We start from the raw sequence: 23,146 nt of genomic DNA, 5'->3' as shown, positions 1-23,146 counted from the left end.
TTATTTTTAAATTTTCCATCAAAATACTCTGCATTTGTTAGTTGCTGTATTTTAAGAGCATCCCCCCTTTTGCAATAATGACTAATATATTTGAAGATACTAATTTTTTAAATTCTCATCATTGAAAAAAATTATCAATTAATATTCATGTAGTTCCTCTCTTCTTTGTTCCTGTTTCCTCAGCTATGATTATTCTTGGTTGTGGTCCAAATTTATGTTTGAAAGACTGCTTTCTAATAGATAACTAGCTTGTTTTTTTTTAAATTATTTTATTAAATAAAATAACTTTATTTTTTTCCAACAGTTTTAAATTTACAGAAAAATTGTTTGAGAAGTCTGAAGGATTTACATATACCCTGTTGCCCTTTACCCACCCCACTTTGTCCTGTAAAGAATGGCTTGCGTTAGTATGATACATTTGTTAAAATTGATGAGCCAATATTGATGCATTATTATTAGTTCAAGTCTGTAGTTCAAGGAGATTTAAATCTGTACAGATCTATAGATTTTGGTTTTCACAAGTGCTTGTCATATCCCCACCATTGTGATACCACACAGAATGGTATGCCCTAAAAATAGTAAAAGCTCCACCTGTGTGTCCCTCCTTTTGAAACTCTAGGATTCATTGATTTTTTTTTTACTTTGTAGTTTTGCCTTTTCCAGAATGTCATGTAATTGGAACCGTGCAATAGGTAGTATTTACAGACTGGTTTCTTTCATTTAGCATTTAAGATTCCTCCATGCCTTTTTATGACTCAGTAGCTTGTCACTTTTTAATGATGAAAAATATTTCATTTTAGTGTGGATGTATCACAGTTTATTTATTCATTTCACCTATTAAAGGAAATCTCAATTGCTTCAGTTTTTGGTAGTTGTGAGTAAAGCTGCTGTAAACATCCATGCTGGTTTGTGCATGGATGTACGTTTACAGTTGACTTGGGTAAATATCTAGAAACACGATGGCTGCATCATGTGGGAAACCTGTGTTTAGCTTTGTTAGAAACTGCGGAACTGTCTTCCAAAGCTGTTGCATTTTGTATTCCCACTGGGGATAAATGAGCGTTTCTGTTGTTAGACATTCTCCCCAGTATTTGGTGTGAGCAGTGTTTTGGATTTTAGTTAATGCTAATAGGTTTATAGTCGTGTCTCATTGTTTTAATTAGCCATTTCTAATGCTGTTTGATGCTGAGTATCTCTTTGTGTGCTGATTTGCTGTTTGTGTATCTTCTTTGCTGAGCAGTCTGTTTAGTCTTTTTGCCCAAGTTTTAGTTGGATAGTTTGTTTCTTATTTTCTGAGTTTTAAGAGTTCTTTATCTTTTTTGGCATGTCTCCTTTATCATATGTTTATATACGTATTTTCACTCAGTCTGTGGCTTTTTATTCGTTTATCAGTTTCTTTTGCAGAGCAGAAGTTTTTTTTAAAAGTAGTTCAGTATATCATTGTTCTCTTTTGTAGGTAGTGCTTTTGCTTTTGTTCCTAAAAAGTCATCATGAAACTCAGGGTCATGTACATTTTTTCCTATGTTATCTTTTAGAAGGTTTTACAGCTTCACATTTGGCAATTAAATCTGTGATCAATTTAGAGTTAACTTTTGTGAAGTGTGTAAGAGCAGTATCTAGATTGATTTTGTTGGTTTTGTAAGTGGTTGTCCATATTTCAGGAAGATTATCCTTTTTCCATTGGATTGTCTTTGCTCCTTTATCAAAGATCAGTTGCATGTGTTTATGTAGATCTACTTCGGGCTCTCATGTTATTAATTTGTGTCTTACCTCTTTTTTTCTTAATTAATCTTGCTAAAAATATATTAGTTTTATTGATCTTTTAATTTCTTTATTCCTGTTTTCAATTGCATTGATTTCTGCTGGAAATTTTATTTTTCTTCTTTTCTTTTGCTTTGGTTTTAATTTGCTCTTCCTTTTTAATTTCCCAGAGTACATACTTAGGTTGTTGATTTTAGATTTTTTTTTCTTTTCTTATACATGCACTCAGTGCTATAAATTTTCCACTAAGCACTGCTTTTGCTGCATTCCACAAAATTTGGTAAGTCATGTTTTCATTTTCATTCAAAATATTTTAAGATTTCTCTTGAGATTTCATTGATCCATCTGTTATTTAGAAGTATGTTTCATCTCCAAATGTTTTGAAAATCTCCAACTGTCTTTGTTATATTGATTTCTGCATTGTTGTCTGAGAACATACTTTATGATTTCCTTGTTGTTGTGTTTTATGGTCCAGCGTATGGTCTGTCCTGGTGATTATTACATGTAAGTTTGAAAAGAACATATTCTACTGTTGACGTATTCTATAAATGTGAACTGGATCTAGACGGATGTGTTTGAGTATACTCTAAAAGATTAGCACTGTCTATTTTTTAAGTTCACTTAAAAACCACTGAATAGTTTGTTTATTTAACTCAGCATACTGGAAATTGTTTCCTGCTTCTGTGCTCATCTTACTGGCCTTGACGTGCTTTGAAAATTAGTGGGGAAAGTGCATTCTTCTTTTTCAAAGTATATTTTGACTTTGGTATGCTTTTCTGTGGGTGGAAGTATGATCCCCTTTTCTGTGGGTAGAGATTGTGGTGGAAGCAAATTCCTGCATTTTGTGGCAGTTAAAATATTAGGAATGGCATTGCATTGACTGAAGGTTTTCACCATGTCATATAGATGTTTATGGTTGATTGAGGTGCCAAGAAGAGAATTGCTGTCATTCTTCTAAAAATAATTTAAATACCACAGATTAGCAGTTGCTACTTTTTTGAAAAATATTTAAAATAATTTTGATAATGTAGAAATAATAGGATTCTAAGAATCACTTTCCTTCCTTTTTATTTCATTCAGTGAATGAGTGCACACTGCATATGAAATACTGTGCTAAGGCTGAGGATACATACATGGTCTTTGTGTTTATAAGATAAACCGTGTTTATTGGTGAAGCAGACTTCACGTAGCAACCTATAACAGATCATTCAGTGATAAATGCTTCATTAGATGTGTCAAGGAAATGTTACAGCTAATGTTGAGGGAAAAGGAATATGTTGGCTACCACAGGACCCCATGGACTTCAAAACAGAATTGAACAATAAAATTTCAGGGAACAGCAGGAGGCTGGAAGACTCTGAGAACAGTGACAGGAGTCGCTGGACCTTCTCTCAACTCCAGTAATCTCCCTGAACTCCTTAGTCTTGTGACTCCGTTTGGAAAACTAAATTTCCAGGAGAGAATCTAAACTGACAGAGCTGTAGCCTCTGTGCTTGTCCCTGGAGAGAAGCAACAGGTCTCTAACAATTAGAAGTATTGGGTGCTGGGGACAAGCAGCACCTGCAGCAGGGTAGGTTTATTATATGTTGATAAAAGCTAGTGAATATCCAACCAAGATACAGTCCAGGATGGTTTGATCTCTCACTGACCTAAACCTTCTCTAGGCACCATTATTAAAAATTGTTTACTTTACTATAGTTCAGTTCAGTCGCTCAGTTGTGTCTGACTCTTTGCGACCTCATGGACTGCAGCACGTCAGGCATCCCAAATCATCAACTCCCAGAGCTTGCTCAGACTCATGTCCATCCAGTGATCCCATCCAACTGTCTCATCGTCTGTCGTCCCCTTCTCCTCCTGCCTTCAATCTTTCCCAGCTTCAGGGTCTTTTCTAGTGAGTCCGTTCTTCACATCAAGTGGCCAAAGTATTGGAGTTTCAGTTTTTTAGTTAGAACTTTGATCTTAGATTTGTAGATGGTAAAGGTATGAAGAGTGTCTTGTGTGTGTTTGGAAGCTTGGGTTTTTTTTTTTTTTTCTGGTTGTCTTTATTTTCATTGACCAACTTGCTGAAAACAAAGGAATACTGAAAGTTTTCTTACTATGTAAAGTCCTCTTAATCTCCCCTGTCTCCTGCCCCTGCTACCGACAAGTTCTTGATCTATTAAATGGTAAAGTTCTTTTAAAAGGAAAACTAATATGATATACCTTTTAATACCCTACTCCTTTGTAGGGATCGCAATCTAACATCTAGTTATGCATGGTCATTCAATTTCAGTAATAATTCCAGAGTTAGACATGCTGGCTCACACATTTTGAATAAAAATTGCCTTTTGAAACTAGCAACATTGAGGTTTCTGAGGATAAAACCTGGTTTTTTGAGCAAATTTATTTTTCTGATTACTGACTAGATCATTATTAATGTTTTACATTACGTTTTTAAGTCTTTTAAGAAGTTGTAATAAAGTATGTTCTGTGCTTAGTCACTCAGTTATGTCTGACTCTTTGCAACCCCGTGGACTGTAGCCCACCAGGCTCCTCTGTCCATAGGATTCTCCAGGCAAGAATACTGGAGTGGGGTGCCATGCCCTCCCTCCAGGGGATCTTCCCAACCCAGGGATTGAATCTAGCTCCCCACATTGCATGCAGTTTCTTCGCTGTCTGAGCCACCAGTGAAGCTGTAATAAAATATAAATCTTAAAAACAACTTTGGAAAGGTCTTGCCTATCCCTCCCTCTTTTTTTGCTTATCTGATTCTTATGCATAATGTATAAGAGAGTCTCAAATGTTGTACATTAAGTCTTTAAGTTAGCTTGTATGTTGAATTTAAACTGTTACTTACCCTTAGTTAAAGCTTCTCTTTGCATGTCCTTCTCCCAGCTTGATTGTACATATGAAAGTCAAGCAAATTAAATGTGCTTATATATAAAATATGTATGCACATTCCTATGATTGCATTTAAAAGCTTGGATAATTATGAATTGCTGCATATATTATAACAAATGTGGGGGATAGTCGATTGAATTTTAAACTTGCTTATCTTGATTAGTCACGTTTAAGAGTTCAGAAGATTCAGAGAAAGTCTGTGAAAGAAATCATAGACTTTGACCTTCATTACAGAGACAGGCTATCTCCCTGTACTAGCCAAAATTTGCTTTTCTCTTTATAGCTTTAGACACTCTAGTATATTCTATTCAGCAATGTTCACTTTTAATTTTTTTTTTTAAGGGGAAAGACTTTTGAAAGCTGCTAGAAATTCTTCCTTGGTTGAAGTTTCTAAATCAGAAAGATGATCTTTTTTTATTTTTCTCAGACTTGTACCATGATATGACTTGAATAGGTCTTTTGTGTTTTTTTGATGTGAGTATATTTTTCAAATCAATATTTAATTATTTGAAAAGCTAAAATATTTACATGGTTTAAAATTAAATGTATGAGAAGAAATATTTTTGTCCTATCCTATCCTGCATTTGCCTGATAAAACCCATGCACACACACAAAACCGCTAAACAGCTGGCAACTGTTACTAGTTTTCTGTGTCTTTTCCAGACGGTTTTATGCATATTTAAGCAACGAAAATTATTTATTCTTGCTTTCACTATTGCACACAAATACTATACTATACTCTTCATTTTATATCTTGCTTTTTTCTCACATAACAGTGTTATCTAGACTTAAAGAGCCTCTTCATTTCCTTTTTAGGCAGCTGTTTAGTATCCCATTGTATAGCTGAACTGTGGCTTATTTAATGAATTGAGTAGGTATTTTTATTGATCTAGAAATACTCAATACCTGTTGAGTAGGTATTTTTATTGATTCCAGTTGCCTGAGTAATTTTGGGTAGTTTTAAATCTCAGGGTTTGTTTTAATAAACGAAAGATTTGAATTATTTTAATAGTTTGGATGGAAGTCTTTCTAAAATGAGTTACTCCATTACCCTAGTTTAAATTCATCAAACTGAACTTATTTTAATTTCTATATGATAAGCTAGATTATCTATGTGAACATTTTGGATACCATATATTTTACTGTGTAGTATTTCCTTGTGTTGGATGCAAACTATCTTATTTTATGAATTTATTCTTCTTGACCATAGTAAGACTTTTTAGGGTTATTGCAGTCAGTTATAGCTCTTCTTTTACACTGGATATTATCTTTGATTATATATTTCTCATCCTTCCTGATTACTAAAGACTTTTTTCTCAGTGCTTTATAAATTTCTTACTCTTCCACATAAGCAAGATTGTTTGAGTAATGCCTGCCTTTATTGCCTACCTCTGTTTTTTGAGTGCATGGGCTGTACCGTAGGGGATTTATGGCAACTCTGTTGTCAAGGAAGCGCTCCATTAGGCTTCCTTCCAGGAGAACTGTTCTTATTATCTATGAGTACTAATGGGGAAACCCCTGTACTAGCTACATCAGCGCTCATAATTTTTCCTGTTCAGGGGCTTTTGTTTTTTTCAAATGAACTTTAAATTTCTCAGCATGTTTGCTTCTTGTTGACTTTTTAATTCTATATTCCATTTTATTCTTTAGTATTTCCTATCCAAATACTGTTTTGGATAGTATTTCCTATCCGAAAAATGTTTAACCCAATCATTTGTTCATTTGTGTAGTTTGAAAGTAAAGTGGTAGCCACTCAGTCCTGTCCTACTCTTTGTGACCCCATGGACTATAGCTCGCCAGGTTCCACTGTCCATGGTATTCTCCAGGCTAGAATACTGGAGTGGGTAGCTGTTCCCTTCCTGACCCAAGGATCAGACCCAGGTCTCCTGCATTACAGGCAGATTGTTTACCCCTGAGCCACCAGCGAAGCCCTAAGGACCTTAATTACCTAAACAGTCGATTGGGGTTTTTGGAAGAGAATCTTCTTTGTAAAACCAAGTGAAAAGACGAACTGCTTCCTCCCTCTTATTTTTGATGACTGAATCTGACCAAAGTTTTGTTAGGCAAGATCATGTTGCTTATCCTCATAAATAGTAAGCTGTAATAGTAGGTTAAGTGTTAACACTTAAGGGATTCCATACATGACCTCTGGACTGAGATTTGAAAGATGAGCAGAGTTAGCCAGGTAAAAGGAGGTAAGATATAGGGTGTTTGCGTTTGGGAGCATGGAATTGAAATGGAAGATGAGGATATGAGAAAGGGTAATGAGTTAGACAAAAACAAACTCATGTGTCTCCAACATACAGTGTGTGATAGATGAGAATGAGGCTATACATGCTCTCCTTTTTGTGACTGGGAATAAATTATTTCCCCCATCATTTTGCTAATATCCTACATTGATGAGATCACATCTAAATATCATCTGCTTCATTTTACCAGACTAATAAGGGCAGCCAGCCTGATAAGGAATCCGTGAGATCAGATGATGATGATCAAAGTAAATTTTAGTTGAAAAGGAGATGACCTGAGAAATAGGGTTGTGAGGGCATATCTCTATTGGAAGTGAAAGCGTTCTTGGCGTTGTACAGAACTAAGTCTGCTGTAATCAGTGGGGACATCTCCAGTTTAATATTGTAGCTATGCACCTAGCACTGTACCAACTGCATTGCAAATGCGCAACAGGTATTTAAATGAATAAAGGTTAAAATATCTGCAAGTGGCAATTACTCGAAAACCAGGTTTAAGTTAAGTATTAAGAATTTTCTGAGTTGCTTAGTGATGAGATAGTTTTTCCCTTAAGTTGTGAGCTTTGCTGTTAGAGCAGGCGTTCAAGCAGATGCTATTTAATCATCTGTTAAGAATGTTGTAGGACTTCCCTGGTGGTCCAGTGGCTAAGACTTCCAAGTTCCCAATGTAGGGGGCCTGGGTTTGATCCCGACTCAGATACTTTAGTCACCTAATGCAAAGAGCTGACTCTGAAAAAGACCCTGATGCTGGGAAAGATTGGAGGTTGAAGGAGAAAGGGGCAGCAGAGGATGAGATGATTAGATAGCATCACTGACCCAGTGGACATGAATTTGAGCAAACTTGGGAGATTTTGGAGGACAGAGGAGCCTGGTGTCCTACAGTCCATGAGGTCACAAAGAGTTGGACATGACTTAGTGACTGAGCAACAACAAAGAATGTTATATGAAAAACTGATTATAAAGGAGCCCCTCCCTCCTGACCCTGCTCTCCTCACCAGACACATAACCATTGGCCTTTTCGATCTGTTTCATTCAGTAGTATTTTGGAAGTTGCTCAGTCAGTTTTCTTCATGGGTAAGATCATTGTAAAAAATAACTGTCAAGTTTGGTTTGGCAAAAGGAGTATATTAGCTTAGATAGTTCATTTTTTTTGGGGATTCAGAATTTTGTTGCTCTAATTAATGCATCGTTTTCTCACCCCAAGCAAGGCTGATCCAGGTCTTGTGGTCTGAAGCTTGTACAGTTTGGAGACGCTGTCTTTAAGAAAAAGGGTCTAAAATCTAAATACAGAAGTAGAAAAGGATCACAACAAATGAGTAATACTATAAAGATTACAAAATCCAGAAAAATAGATTCTTACTATTGTAGTTTCTGCTATTATTGAGTGATACACCTCCTTAATACTTTTTATCTACAGTTTTTGACCACATATTGTTGATCACCTTATGTACATGACAATTTTATATTTTATATGGAGAGAAACTTTCCTCTTGTCCAAGGCTTGGCAAGCTATGGCCTTTATACTAAATCCAGCCTACTTGAATTTGTAAATAAAGTTCTGTTAGAACAAAAGCACCTCCAAATTCCCTGTAGCTGGGTTTGCACACTACAGTGTAGAGTTGAAAGAGACTGAATGGCCCACAAAGCCTAGAATATTAATTGCTTGGTAACTTTACAGAAAAAGACTTCTGCTTAGTATGTAGTACGTTTGGTCAGAATTTATTGTTTCCTATTATTGATAGGTGTAAAGCTGAAAGGAATTTTTTGAAAACAGTTACTGGTAATAGCATATCTCTACTTTTCTTCACTTTGCTTAGAGGGTGCTTCTTGCCTTGTAAAAACACCTCTCTGATCTCAGGTGGCTGGACCACTGACCCCTCCCCCAGAAATGTTCATGAAGTTTGGTCATAGTATTCCACCCCTCACAAGGAGCCGAGAGAGTGAAGTTCCTCAGTCGTGTCCGACTCTTTGCGATCCTATAGACTGTAGCCTACCAGGCTCCTCCGTCCATGGAATTTTCCAGGCAAGAGTACTGGAGTGGGTTGCCATTTCCTAGACAGCATTTATTCAGATCCTTTTGCTCGGAGTTTAAGATTGGGGCTGGGTGGATCATGTGGTCCAGAAGGCACTGGTCATTTCTGGGACTGAACAGACATTGAGATAAGGCATCCTTGGGTTAAATATACCAAAATCACCTTCAAGGAATAGCTGGAGAAGATCCCCTAGGAATGAGAGTGGCGTTGCTGCTACTTCCTATGTTTTCAGAGGAAAATAAGCCACGCCCTGTGAGAGGCTTCTCCAAGTAAAGGACCTGAAACTTAAACTTAACTGACTTCCTGGTAAATCTGCTTGACTCCTTAGAGCATAGAACGTCTATCTGGTTGAATTTTCTCTTTTCAAAAAAATCCTTTTCTCTCACGCACTAGCATTCTTCTGTTGTCCACTACCTTCACCGCCTCCATCCTCTCCCTTCCCTCCCCAGGAATAAAGTAAAAATCTTAAACCAAATGGGATCTGTAAAGAAATAAAATTATATTAAGGGTATATGTTTCTTATAGAATGATTTAGATGGGATAAGGTAAAAATATAACAGTATAGGAACTGGGGTGAATCCATGGGTATCGTGTGTAGTGAACAGACAATAAATGTATCCAGAGCTGGCCAGTATATGACCATTGGCAAAACAAGGTGACCCCATCTATAAAATGAGGGAGTTGGATTGTATGCTTGATGAATTTATGGTGAAATGGTATCAGACAATAATTCGACTCTAAGATTCAGGAATACCCAAATCCTATCAGTGACCAAAGTACGTACCTTTCTGCCCTCTCATTCAGAACTGTTATTTGCCAAGAAAAGTAGTAGCAGAAACTGCACACACACACACACCTGTTAGTTTGTTTGTCATTAAAGCGCTTTGGTTTCAGCTGGTAAGGTTACGCTTTAGTTAACTGAGGTGAGCATCCCACCTCCGTTCCCTGAAAACCCAAACCTGAGCTTCAGATTTTACTGTAATCCACCTGACGTGGCAAGAGAGAAGCAGACAGAGAGAAAAGGCAACAGAAGAGGAAAAAGAACAATTTTCAAGGAAGTCCATATAAGCTACAAGAAAGGGAGAGGCAGAAGAGAGCAAGCCATACCTATGTGCCGACACTTTGAACAGAATCCTTACCTGCCAGCGTGTGTGAGATGACCCCGTCTGTAATGAGATCAGTATTCCTCTCAGAGCCTTTATCTGTAATTGTCTTTGAAGTAGAAAATTAAGAGTACAGCAGGCCTTGCTGTTTGCAATTCTAGCGTCTGTAATTTTGATTGTTTGCAGGTAATGCTGAAGATCTGTACCATATAGTTTACGGTGTATGTATGAGTTTGAATCACAGGCAGCATGTGAGACAGTATGGGCTGAGTGGTTTAGCGAGTGAGCTTCCTTTGTTGTACAGCCTGTGTCTTTTAGTAAGGCTTTTGTTTACAAAGTGATTTCAAAAAACAGTGTACTGGTAATGAGAGTGAGCTCTAAAACTTTATAATTTAGATAGTTTTTGGTAATTTTACTGATTATTTTAAACACAGGTCCAATATGAATGGAATGGCAAAAGGAGCTAGTTACCTGTTATATGTCAATTAGTCACTCAGTCGTGTCCGACTCTTTGTGACTCCGTGAACAGTAGCCCACCAGGCTTGGGATTGTGGGATTCTCCAGGTAAAGATACTGGAGTGGGTTGCCATTTTCTTCTTCAGGATTATACATCATGCTTTCTAGTATTAATATCTTTAAAAAGTACCCTGCATCTGGTAGCTATTGCTACAAATACCACCTAAGGTTTTTGTGATTTAAAGAGATATCAGGGCTTCCCTGTTGGCTCAGTGGTGCAGAATCCACCTGCCAGTGCAGGAAACATGAGTTTGATCCCTGGTCTAGAAAGATCCCACATGCCGCAGAGCAGCTAAGCCTGTGCACCACAACTGTGGAACCTGTGCTCTAGAGCCCATGAGCCACAACTACTGAGCCCGTGTGCTGCGATAAACATGAAGCCCGAGTGCTCTAGAGCCTGTGCCCCACAACCAGAGAAGCCTGCACACTACCACTGGAGAGTAGCCCCACTTGCCACCACCAGAGAAAAGCCATGCAGCAACAGAGACCCAGCACAGCTAAAAATAAATAAATAAAAATTGTCTAAAAAAGCAGTATCAGTTTATTTTTCACAATGGTAAGCGTTGGCTGGGTGTTTAGTCTGCTCCTATCACCTAAGCTCCTGCAGTGGCATTCATCTGGCAGGTCTGCTGCGAGCTGGGCTTACCAGCAAAGGCAGGAGCGTGCTAGGGGCCATGTTCTCCATGTAATCTTTCACCTAGATTTGAGGGCAGGCCACAGTTTGCAAGGCTTTTCAAACTGTACTTTCCTGAAGTCTTATTGGTTAAAGCAAGTTATATAGGACTTCCCTGGTGGTACAGTGGATAAGAGTCTGCCTGTCAATGTAGGGGACATGGGTTCGATCCCTGATCTGGAAAGATCCCACATGCCATAGGGCAACTAAGCCCATGTGCCACAACTTCTGAACCTGTGCACCCAGAGTCTGCTCTGCAACAAGAGGCCACTGCGATTAGAAGCCATGTTGCTGCTACAAAGGGTAGCCCTGACTCCACAACTAGAGAAAGCACAGCAGCAAAGACCTCAGTTCAGTTCAGTTGAGTCCAACTTTTGTGACCCCACGGACTGCAGCACACCAGGCCTCCCTGTTTATCACCAACTCCCGGGATTTACGCAAACTCATGTTCATTGAGTCGGTGATGCCATCCAACCATCTCATCCTGTCGTCCCCTTCTCCTCCTGCCTTCAGTCTTTCCCAGCATCAGAATCTTTTCCAATGAGTCAGTTCTTCGCATCAGGTAGCCAACGTATTGGAGTTTCAGCTTCAGCATCAGTCCTTCCAGTGTATGTTCAGGACTGATCTCCTTTAGGATGGACTGGTTGGGTCTGCTTGCTGTCCAAGGAAGGGACTCTCAAGAGCTTTTCCAACAGCACAGTTCAAAAGCATCAATTCTTTGGCAGTCAACTTTCTTCACACTCCAACTCTCACATCCATACATGACTACTGGAAAAACCATAGCTTTGACTGGATGGATCTTTGTTGCAACCAATAAATAAGGAAATAAAGCAAGTCACATTACCCTCCCCTAGGGTCAGTGGGGGAAGGAGAGTGTATATATTGGTAAAAGAACTTGGATACTGAGGGGCATCAAGGGCCAATAGAGGAACGATTAACCCACTGTACCATATCTACAAACTGTATATCTCTTTTTGAAGATATCTCTCTCAACCAGAGAGAGTGATGTTTGATGTTGTTTCAATATTGTCTGTAACTTCATGCCACACCACTCTTATCTCCCACCCCATACAGCTTCTAAAACTCCGCTCACACTTCCCGTGGTAGAGTCTTTGTTGCTGCGCCTGCCTAGGGTGCTGCTTCCTTACCACTTAACCACTAGCTCTTTGCTCACCTGAATCATCCCTTTTCACGCTTCAAGTACAGTGTCACTTCAGAGAAACCTTTTCAGGCTAGGTAGCTTTTACACTTTCCTTGCATACTGGATTTTTCCTTTATAGCATTTGTAATAGTTACTAATATTTGTCTGCCCATTAGAACTTATGTTTCATGAGTACTGTGTCTAATTCATTTTTGTGTTCAACACCCCTTTTATTCCCACCCCACCCCCATTTATTACAAGCCTGTGTTCATGTTAGATTGGTGCAGTTTTTTTTTTGCATTGTTGAAATTTGCCTTTGATATTGGAATGTATTCTTAAATGTGGTTATATTATACATCATTTTAATGTGCATTCTTTATTTTTTTGCTAATGACTTACTATTTGCAGTTTATATTTATTTTAGACTATGGAAATGATGTTAGATAAAAAGCAAATTTGAGCAATTTTCTTATTCAAGTTCAAAATGGGTCATAAAACAGTGGAGATGACTCACAATATCAACAATGCATTTGGCCCAGAAACTGATAACGAACGTATAGTGTGGTGGTGGTTTAAGACATTTTGCAAAGGAGATGAGAGCCTTGAAGATGAGCATAATGGCTGGCCATCAGAAGTTCACGGTGACTACTTTAGAACAATCATCGAAGCTGTTCCTCTTAAACTCCCATGAGAAGTTGCTGAAGAATTCAGTGTTGATCATTCTATGGTTGTTTGACATTTGAAGCAAATTTGGAAAGGTTAAAAAGCTCAACAAGTGGGTACCTTATGAGCTGACCACAAATCAAAAAAATTGTCATATTGAAGCATCATCTTTTTATGTGCAGCAACACTGAACCATCTCTCGATTGGATTGTGACATGCGTTGAAAAATGGATTTATACAACAACCAACAATGACCAGCTCAGTGGTTGGACTGAGAAGAAGCTGCAAAGCACTTCGCAAAGCCAAACTTACACCAGAAAAAGATCATGGTCACTGGTGGCCTGCTGCCAGTCTGATCCACTACAGCTTTCTGAATCCTCTGGAAACCATTACATCTGAGAAGTATGCTCAGCAAATCGATGAGATGCTCCGAAATCTGCAAGGCCTGCAGCTGCTATTGGTTAACAGAAAGGGCCAAATTCTTCTCCAGGACAATACCCAACTGCATGTCACACAACCAGTGCTTCAGAAGTTGAACAGATTGGGCCATGAAGTTCCTCCTCATCCACCATGTTCATCTGAGTAAGTGAAAGTCGCGTCCAACTCTTTGGGAGCCCGTGGACTATACAGTCCTTGGAATTCTCCAGGCCTGAATACTGGAGTGGGTAGCCTTTCCCTTCTCCAGGGGATCTTCCCTACCCAGGGATCGAACTCAGGTCTCCTGCATTACAGGCAGATTTTTTACCAACTGAGCCTCAAGGGAAGTCCAAGAATACTGGAGTGGGTAGCCTATCCCTTCTTCAGCAGATCTTACCTACCCAGGAGTTGAACTGGGTCTCCTGCATTGTAGGTGGATTCTTTACCAACTGAGCTACCAGGGAATCTCATATTCACCTGACCTCTCACTTAACAGGTCCCACTTCTTCCAGCATCTCAACAACTTTTTGCAGGGAAAATGCTTCCACAACCAGCAGGATGCAAAAAATGCTTTGCAAGAGTTTGGTGAATCCTAAAGCACGGATTTTTATGCACAGGAATAAATAAACTTATTTCCCATTGGCAAAAATGTGTTGATTGTAATGGTTTCTATTTTGATTAATAAAGATGTGTTTGAGCCTAATTATAATGATTTAAAATTCACGGTCCAAAACTGCTATGTTAGGTTATATTTGCACCAACCTAGCAGGTGCTCAATAAACATTTGATGAATAAATACATCCAGCACCAGTTTTCTTAAATAGCTAGTAAGACCTTAAAGACTGCTTGTGCCTCGTCCTAAGGCAATAAGCTCTTTTTAATCTGGCTCCATTTTTCTTCACTGTTGAGATTCTGTTTGTTGTGGCTTTTATATTCCTCCTCTTCTAGTCCTCAGCGTTGTTTTTTGTTGTTGTTGTTTTTTTTTTAAATTACTGTTCTTTGTTGAGCCTTCTATCTTTGATGTATGCTTTTTTTAAATCTACCTTTCTCTATTTTTTTTTTTCTTTTTCTGGTTATTTCTCATTGTGGAAATTACCAGGTGATAAAAATTTCTTCTTTCCGGAATGAATTATTTGTGCTTTCTTTTTCTATGTGATTTTTACTAGTACTTATGACTTACTAATCTTGTTTCTATTTTTCAAATGGGTGGTTTCTGTATTGGGTTGTTAAGTTACCATGGAACTAAAGTGTGTTATAAGTTAATTATTCAGGAAATTTCTCTTTGAGATCACTATATAATTAATTATAAGAATTCAAAATTTTTAGTTCATTTTTTTAAGTGGAGAAACAACCAAACTCCTTATCTTTCTTAACTTTTAAAATTCCATTTATGTTTCATATTAAAATTTCATGTTCAGGATAATAATGGGGCATTTCATATAAGTATGTCATCAGAGTATCTAAGAACATATTTAAAGCTTAGCTTTTATGTAATAAGAAAACTTAGAATTGATTTTCGCAAGTTAGCTTTTAGGAACTTGGGGCTACACATGCACATAAAAAAAGCTGAAATGTTTTGACTAGTAATCTAGGCCATTGTGATTGCAGAAAAGACTTTTATTTATTCAGTCAAATGATTTTTTTTTTCCACAGTTTATTTTTAATACTCATTGAAAGTGTCTGAAATTTTTTTCTTTAACACCATTGTATTTTTTTCATTAATAAAACAATAATCATTGTAGACAGTTATTAAGTATTAAATCATAGTACTTGTTGTAGACAGTTGGTTGTCAAGCAAAGATCTGTAAGTCCTGATATTTTTCAGTCTTTTCCATGTCAGCTGATTCTATAATAAAGAAATGTCTGTTTTCTTTACCTAAAATTCTTATTCTGACCTGCTATATAATGTGGTTGTTCTGATAGTGTGATTTGCGTCTCATTATTAATATAGAGGTACTCGGAAGAAGTAGTGGTTTCCTTAATCTTGGGTTGGTGCAGTGGCTAGTATGTGTGGGGAGGTAGCATTGACTCTGAGAAGAGAGCCTGCTTCCTAAGACTGTCTGGACTGTGGAAGGGGATGAACAATACCCCCCTTGTTTTGAATCATTTGTGCTTTAAACTTTTTCTATTTCAAGGTAATTTCATGCTTTCAGAATAGTTGTAAATGCAGTACAAAGAATTCCTGTATATACTTCAAACATGTTTGTCAAGTGTTATAACATTTTACCATGGTTTTCTCTATGTGTATATATATGCATATTATTATTTTCTGAATCACTGGAGAATAAGTTGCTGATATGATGCCCCAAATATTTCAGAATGCGTATCCTAAAAAAAAGGTCAATCTCTGTGCATTATCATAGTATCATTATCAAAATCATACTCGGCAATTTTTAATTTAACATGTGCTTGCTTACTTGGGGCAAAGTACAGGTGAAGTAGAATATAGACTTACAAAACTTTTAGATACTTAAGGGAATTACAGTCTACTAATAAGTCAATTTAGAAAATTATTCTATTTTAGAATAAGATGTGTGACATGACAAGATTTTATACAGGATGCACATATGTTTCTAGAAACATGAAGGAAAAGCAGTCATTTCAACCTAGAGAATCAGGGAAATGCTTCTTGACTGTTGCAGTCAACCCCAGAGAGAAGTGCCCTGCTGAAGGACAGTGGTAGGGATTCACATCCCAGAATTCATCCTCCATTTTATTTCTGTCCTTAACAGTGAAAGTTCTGAGGACTGATGAACTGTTGGAATAACTCAGCACTAAAATATCAGCAATGCGTGAGATAGGTCAGATTCTGTTTCTACGAAAGTTGAGACAGTACTTTTTTTTTCTTTTAATTATTAACAAATTTTCACCCTAACATTATTGAGCTTAAGAGACAGACTGATTTCCTTTCCTAAGCCCTTGTCCTTAGGTTGTTTTTCAAGAATACCTTCTTGATTATAGAAGACAAGAAGTAGTTGAGTTGATTAGCTGTAATTACTTTAAAGGAATGGAAGGAATGTTTTTAAAAACTTAATTAAGCCACTGTCAATCTAGAGTTTTAGGGATAGTCACTGTTTTTATTATTTCTGGCATTTGTATATTAAATGCCATGCTAGTCTTTATAATTATTCTGAGTTAATCAGAAAAGGCTTTTATAAGGTGCTGTAATATATAGTTTTCAGACTTTGACAGTTTAAGAAGGAATGAAATAGGCACACTTAGACTCATTGGAAAAGACCCTGATGCTGGGAGGGATTGGGGGCAGGAGGAGAAGGGGACAACAGAGGATGAGATGGCTGGATGGCATCACCGACTCAATGGGCATGAGTTTGAGTAAACTCCAGGAGTTGATGATGGATAGGGAGGCCTGGTGTGCTGCAATTCATGGGGTCGCAAAGAGTCGAACATGACTGAGCGACTGAACTGACTGACTGACACTCCGAGACTGACAGTAACATTGTACCAAATTTTAAAAATTGCGTTACTGAAAATTGCTTATTAGTTGCATTCTTTAGTATTAAAATTTTATAAATTTAGACTAAGGTTTATAATGCCAACCATACTTGTGTAGAGAATTATAAAATTGTTTCCCAGATCTTTATACCTTAAAAGGTGTAAAGATTTTTAAGATTTTGTTTTACATTTATGTAAATGTTTAAATGAGATTTGGGGGTATTTGTGATTGTTATTCAGTCCATATATACATCCTGACAGTGTTTTGCACTGTTAATGTTTGTTCCATAGGGACTTTTGTTCCAAGGGAATTTCCATAATGGAATTTCAAACTCTTTTAATAATACATTTTTTTTTTTCTTTTGCAAACTGTAACTTCTTGCTTTCTAGTTAAAAAATACAGTCAGAAACTTCTTAGGACACTTTCTTGGTATCTAGATTCCTAATTGTTTTTCTTTTTAGAAATAACCACATTTTTACAGCACCATATTAAAAGAGCTGTAATTTATATGAATTTTCCTTGGAAAACAAGTTTTCTCATCTGATTTTTTAAGTTTTCAACTTGATTTTTAATATCTTTGATTAATAGATACAAAATCTGTTTTTCTGATATTTTCAATGCTAGAGGTTTAGGGTCAAGATGCCTGTGGAGGTGTCATGTTAAGACTATACTTACAGCTCACTGGTATGTTCTAAGCAGGCCAAGGGCACACCCACATTCTTCAATCTACTTTTTTAAAACCCAGTGTCCTAGTTTCTGAGCTGTCTTCATAATTTTTCAACTGACTCTTGTGGAATTTTTCCTGCTGCTTTGTGTCCTTTTCATGGCTGTCTATGAAATATAAAGATGAGTTTGGTCTGCAAAAGGTAAAAACATCATCAATCACTGTTACCTGGAAAAGTCTTTCTGAAATTTTGATCTCTAGCAGAACACTGATTTCTGAGTTTATTAATCGGTCTTTGGAATTCTCTTAGCAAGAGAAGGCATTCCCCAGACGTAGTTAAGTAACCCAAAACAGTTTCATCTCTAAATCTTAATGTAGTCTGTCTTTTCATCACAATGCCCAGTATTCATTGAACTGATGTACCAAATCATAATTGTCTCCTATTTGTGGTTATTTAAATGTCTTCTGTTTTTAAAACATAATTAATTTATATTTGTATAAATATTTTTTTATTTATATTAAATACAATTTTTGGTTTTATTTTATATTATTTCCTTTATTTCTAGTTTAGAAGTAAGATTTCTGGATCAGAAAAAATTATTGTTTTCAGAGGATTTATAAGTGCTGACCTGTAAATGGGTATATTACTCTTACAAAAATTGGGATTGAGTAGTTCCATGTTAGATTATAGTATATAGGAAACTTAGTTTAGAATTAAGTGAAAGTTTCAATTGTGTCGTGATATAGTCATGAGGGAGGTGGCAGCTACAAAACCCTAAAGCATGTTCTAAGGTATCCATTGCACAGAGTGAATTAACTCCTTTCCTGTGCATCTAAAAGGGTAATGGGAGAATTGGGACAATAGTCACTCAGATAATTTCCATATCTTCATTATAGCTTTCAAGCAGTATGGCCAGGTACACTTCACTTAAAATCTTTTTTTCCCTCAGTTTTACCATCTTTAAAAAAGGAGATGTTAGAATTCATCTTTCAAGTATGTTCAAAGTTTCCAGCACTGTAATTAATAAGCATAAATCTTGCTTTCAGATTTGGCCTAGTACCTATATTTGAGGGGTTGATTATTTTATGGAAATCAGACTTTACTAGTAGCTGCTACTTTGTTGCTCAGATGTTCATTTTGTGGGCTTCCCTGGTGACTCGACTGGTAAAGAATCTGTCTGCAGTTGCGGGAGATCTGGGTTCGATCCCTGGGTTGGGCAGATCCCCTAAAGAAGGGAAAGATTACCCATCCCAGTATTCTGGCCTGGAGAATTCCATGGATTGTATAGTCCATGGGGTCGCAAAGAGTTGGGCACGACTGAACGACTTTCACTTTCACTTCATCTTATTGGAAAACCAGTATCTAGTACTGGGAGTAAGAGTACGGGATCTGAAGTTACAAATTGCCTGGATTAGAACTTCAGTTCTGCTACTCAACTGTGTGGTATTGGGCAAATTATCCTCTTTAACCTTGGGTTTCTTAAGCATAAAATGAAGCTTTAATAGTAATAAAAATTGAATTATATTTAAAAGTGTTCATGTAGCACATTCCTTATACATGTTAAGCCTCAATGCATATTAACTTTCAATAATTATTTTTAGTAATTGTATTAGTTGTGTATTACTGCATAAGAAATTAGTTCAAAAAGTAGCTTAAAATAATGATAAATGTTTATTACGTTTTTGTTTCTTCGGGTCCAGAATTTAGGAGCAGGTTGGCAGGGGGTTCTGGTTCGGTGTCTCATGTGAGATTGCAGTCAAGGTGTTAGTAGGGGCTCGGTTATCATAGTGTAATTTTGAATCTAATGGCTATAAATTTGATGTTTTGCAGACCATGTCTTCGGCAGTGGTACAGTTGTATGCAGCAGATCGGAACTGTATGTGGTCAAAGAAGTGCAGTGGTGTTGCTTGTCTTGTTAAGGACAATCCACAGAGATCTTATTTTTTAAGAATATTTGATATTAAGGTGAGTTTTGTTTTGCCTTCACCTAAAGTGTAGGTGATTTGTTTTCTACCTTAATTTTAATTTAGTATAGATTTGTTTATCCTTTATGTAATATTTAAATTATACTTAATATTAGAAGAGTGAAGCTTGGTTTGAGATATTGAAGCATGGGCACTGTGATCAAATTGGCAGCAGACCCTAAGCCAAATGTGAATAGTTCCCCATTTTATCTATCCACACGTTAAAAAGGTTTTGTTGGTTTCTCTATTTTTATTCTTTTGGATATGGACTTTTCCCACATTCTCTTATTTTGTAATGATACTCTTTTTATTCCATACTATCCATCACAGACTAGCATATATAGTTCTTGCAGGGAACTACAAAAGTGTATTTTATATTTTAGCTTGGTGTGTTCTTATTTACTGCAGCCTGGATTTAAAGTATTATACAATTTCTATAATAATGTATTTGCTGCCTGTTTTATGTTGTTTCTCAGCATAGGTATGTATATTCAGATTTTCCCAGCTTTGTATTCCTCTATCTCAAGTGTAAATCCACCTTGTCTTAGATTGGATGCCCTTTGTCAGGAACTCATCTCTGATAGTCACTCTAAAAAATCATCTTTTTGCAGAGATGAAGTCTCTGTTTATCCTTTAAAATCTTTTCTGTGGGTAAGCCTCCTTACTTAATATTTATGTGTGGCAATAAGTATAATAGGGTTGTAGTTACAAAAAAACAGAAAACTAACTTTAACTCCTGAACAGTACTTACGATTAAATAGGGTGTAATCAAACTGCTTTACATTTCTGGGCTTCGGCTTATTTATTTGTAAAGTGTGATGACCATCTGGATCTGTTGCAGAGTATTTCCCTGAGAGTAAGTTAAGTCACTGCCCTTTGTAAATAAGTAATTTGTAACTCCCATTTCACATACTTCAAGACAGCTGAGAGATGTGGTGCACTCCTGTTACTAACAGGAGTTTAACCATGGCAGCGATTCTGGGAGGTGGGGAGCACATGCGTAGTTTAAAAGACACCCCTCAGTCCTTTGTTATATTTCTCATCAGCAAGGAGAAGCACGATTTAGAAAGGAGATATACATAGAACTCCACTGAGAAGAAGGGGATTCCATTATAAAGGTCATAATGTGTGTGGGGGTAGTTCAGTAGCTAAGTTATGTCCAACTCTGTCTGTGACCCCATGGACTGCAGACCAGTAGGCCCCACTGTCCATGGAACTCTCCAGGCAAGAATACTAGAGTGGGTTGCCATTTCTTTCTCCAGGGGATCTTCACGACCCAAGAATTGAACCCAGGTCTCCTGCATTGCAGGCAGATTGTTGACCAACTGAGCTATGAGGGAAGCCCCATAATATGTATACAGCATTTTAAAATATTTTTGAATTGGTGGTCTAGGTGGAACCTTGCATTTCAGAATAGGACTGTGATTATATTTCCCTAACCAATCATCTCCAATTATAGATAACCGTTGCTAAATACTTACAATTAGCCACATTTGGTATTAAGGTTAATGATATTTCTTGTACTAGGGCTATCGATATGACAGTCACTGATGGATCCCTTAACTATAGTTTAACCTTGTACACTTTAATCATCATTCTCTTTCTGCCCATGATTGATAGTACTTATACCAGTGTTTAATTAGGAGTTCAGTTAAGTTGCTCAGTCGTGTCTGACTCTTTGTGACCCCATGGACTGCAGCACACCAGGCTTTCCTGTCCATCACGAACTCCCGGAGCTTGCTCAAACTCATGTCCATCAAGTCTGTGTTGCCATCCAACCATCTCATCCTTTGTCATCCCCTTCTCCTCCTGCCTTCAATCTTTCCCAGCAGCAAGGTCTTTTCCAGTGAGTCAATTCTTCTCATTAGGTGGCCAAAGTATCGGAGCTTCAGCCTCAGTCCTTCCAGTGAATATTCAGGGCTGATTTCCTGTACGATTGACTGGTTTGTTCTCCTTACTGTCCATGAGACTCTCAAGAGTCTTCTCCAATACCACAGTTCAAAAGCATCAATTCTTTTGGAGAATTAGTCAGAATTAATTTTGGAGAATTAATTAATAATAATTTATTAATAATCAATTAATTAGGAGACCACTCTGCAAAAGTTAAAAATTCAAAGATTATTAATGAACAGTACAGAGAAGGCATATTTGACCCTCTCAGCGTCTACAGAATTGAGGAAAAGAGAATGAAACCCAGTAATATTTGGTAGTGTACACTCTAAATACTGCTGATAGAACTATGCTTTGATAATCAGTGCATGTACAAAAGACTCTTAGCACTTCTAACATTGATGATCTAGTAATTGTTCTAGTTATGTATTTGACCAAGTATATATTTGGAAATGCTTAGCTAATAAGATTATACCTTAGCATACTGAGTTCAACTCACTTGGTATGTAATTTTTATGAAAGAAACATTATCCAATATTTACTGTTTTGTGCTACTTATTAAATTATACATATGTTACTTATGTATTGTACATATATGTGGTCTGTATGTAAAGGCTGTTAATATAAACAGTGCCCTAATAGGAGTCATCTGCTTTGTTTTTGTTCCTTTTTTTTTATTCCTAGAGGTTTTCTTATTGGTAACTCTTATTTCAACTTTTATTTTTTTTCTAGGATGGGAAACTATTGTGGGAACAAGAGCTATACAATAACTTTGTATATAATAGTCCTAGAGGATATTTTCATACCTTTGCTGGAGATGTAAGTCATATTTCCTTTATTTCCCTGTTTAGTGTAATTGCATTTACATTTGTCTGTGGAAAGTATGTGCTTTTTATGTAAACCCATTGTATAAAATATAAGGAATTATTTTACTTTTGAAAGCCTAGTCACAGATATTATGGCTTAATAGGAAGCAACAGCTAAGATTTTAAGGGAAAAGTTTTCTGAGAGGAATGTAAATGTAATTTGACGTGTAGAAAAGAGGTTTCTTTCTCATCTTCTCTGTCTTTGGGCATAAAGTTTTAACCTGTCTATGTGATTTTGGACAAATAGTTTAACTCTCTGAGTTTTAGTTTTCCTGTCTATAAAAATTAAACCCCTAACCCATGGTAACTTTTAAATATTGAAGATTATATTGCCATACAAATTATTTTGTGAAAGAATAGTTCATGACCTAGAAGAGCACTAGAATACAGTAGTGTTAGCTGCTCAGTTCTCTCCAACTCTTTGCAACCCCACTGACAGTAGCCTACCAGGCTTCTCTGTCCATGGATTCTCCAGGAAAGAATACTGGAGTGGGTAGCCATTCCCTTCTCCAGGGGATCTTCCTGACTCAGGAATCGAATCCACTTGTCCCGCATTGCAGTCAGATTCTTTACTGTCTGAGTCACCAGGGAAAGTGAGACAGGGGAAACAGAATTTTAAAAATTATTGCCTGTACCTGTGGGATCAGGGCTTCTTTGGTGGGTCAGGGGTAAAGAATCCACCTGCAATGCAGGAGATGCGGGTTTGACCCCTGGGTTGGGCAGATCCCCTGGAGAAGGAAATAGCAACCGACTCCAGTATTCTTGTTTGGGAGATTCCATGGACAGAGGAGCCTAAAGGGCTGCAGCCCATGGGGTCACAAAAGAGAGGGACACAGCTTAGCAACTCAACAGCGACAACAGCATAGATTATGAG

General features: G+C 37.2%; 1 protein-coding gene and 1 long non-coding RNA gene across 3 annotated transcripts in view; both read left to right on the top strand.

Annotated features, from left to right (window-relative positions):
* LOC136171112 (uncharacterized) overlaps positions 1–23,146 on the top strand; it is a 1,397,893-nt gene that overhangs the window by 1,094,528 nt on the left and 280,219 nt on the right. The window lies entirely within an intron of this gene.
* The window catches only part of WASL (WASP like actin nucleation promoting factor), a 77,866-nt gene that overhangs the window by 18,565 nt on the left and 36,155 nt on the right, over positions 1–23,146 (top strand). The window contains exons 2-3 of the mRNA XM_065938680.1: positions 19,383–19,517; positions 22,139–22,225. Of these exons, the coding sequence (XP_065794752.1) occupies positions 19,383–19,517; positions 22,139–22,225 (222 nt within the window). The remainder of the gene's footprint in view (positions 1–19,382; positions 19,518–22,138; positions 22,226–23,146) is intronic.

This window comes from Muntiacus reevesi, chromosome 6 (assembly GCF_963930625.1).
Source record: "Muntiacus reevesi chromosome 6, mMunRee1.1, whole genome shotgun sequence".
In the NCBI taxonomy this organism is placed as follows: domain Eukaryota; kingdom Metazoa; phylum Chordata; class Mammalia; order Artiodactyla; family Cervidae; genus Muntiacus; species Muntiacus reevesi.
This window is presented reverse-complemented; position numbering and strand designations above follow the sequence as displayed.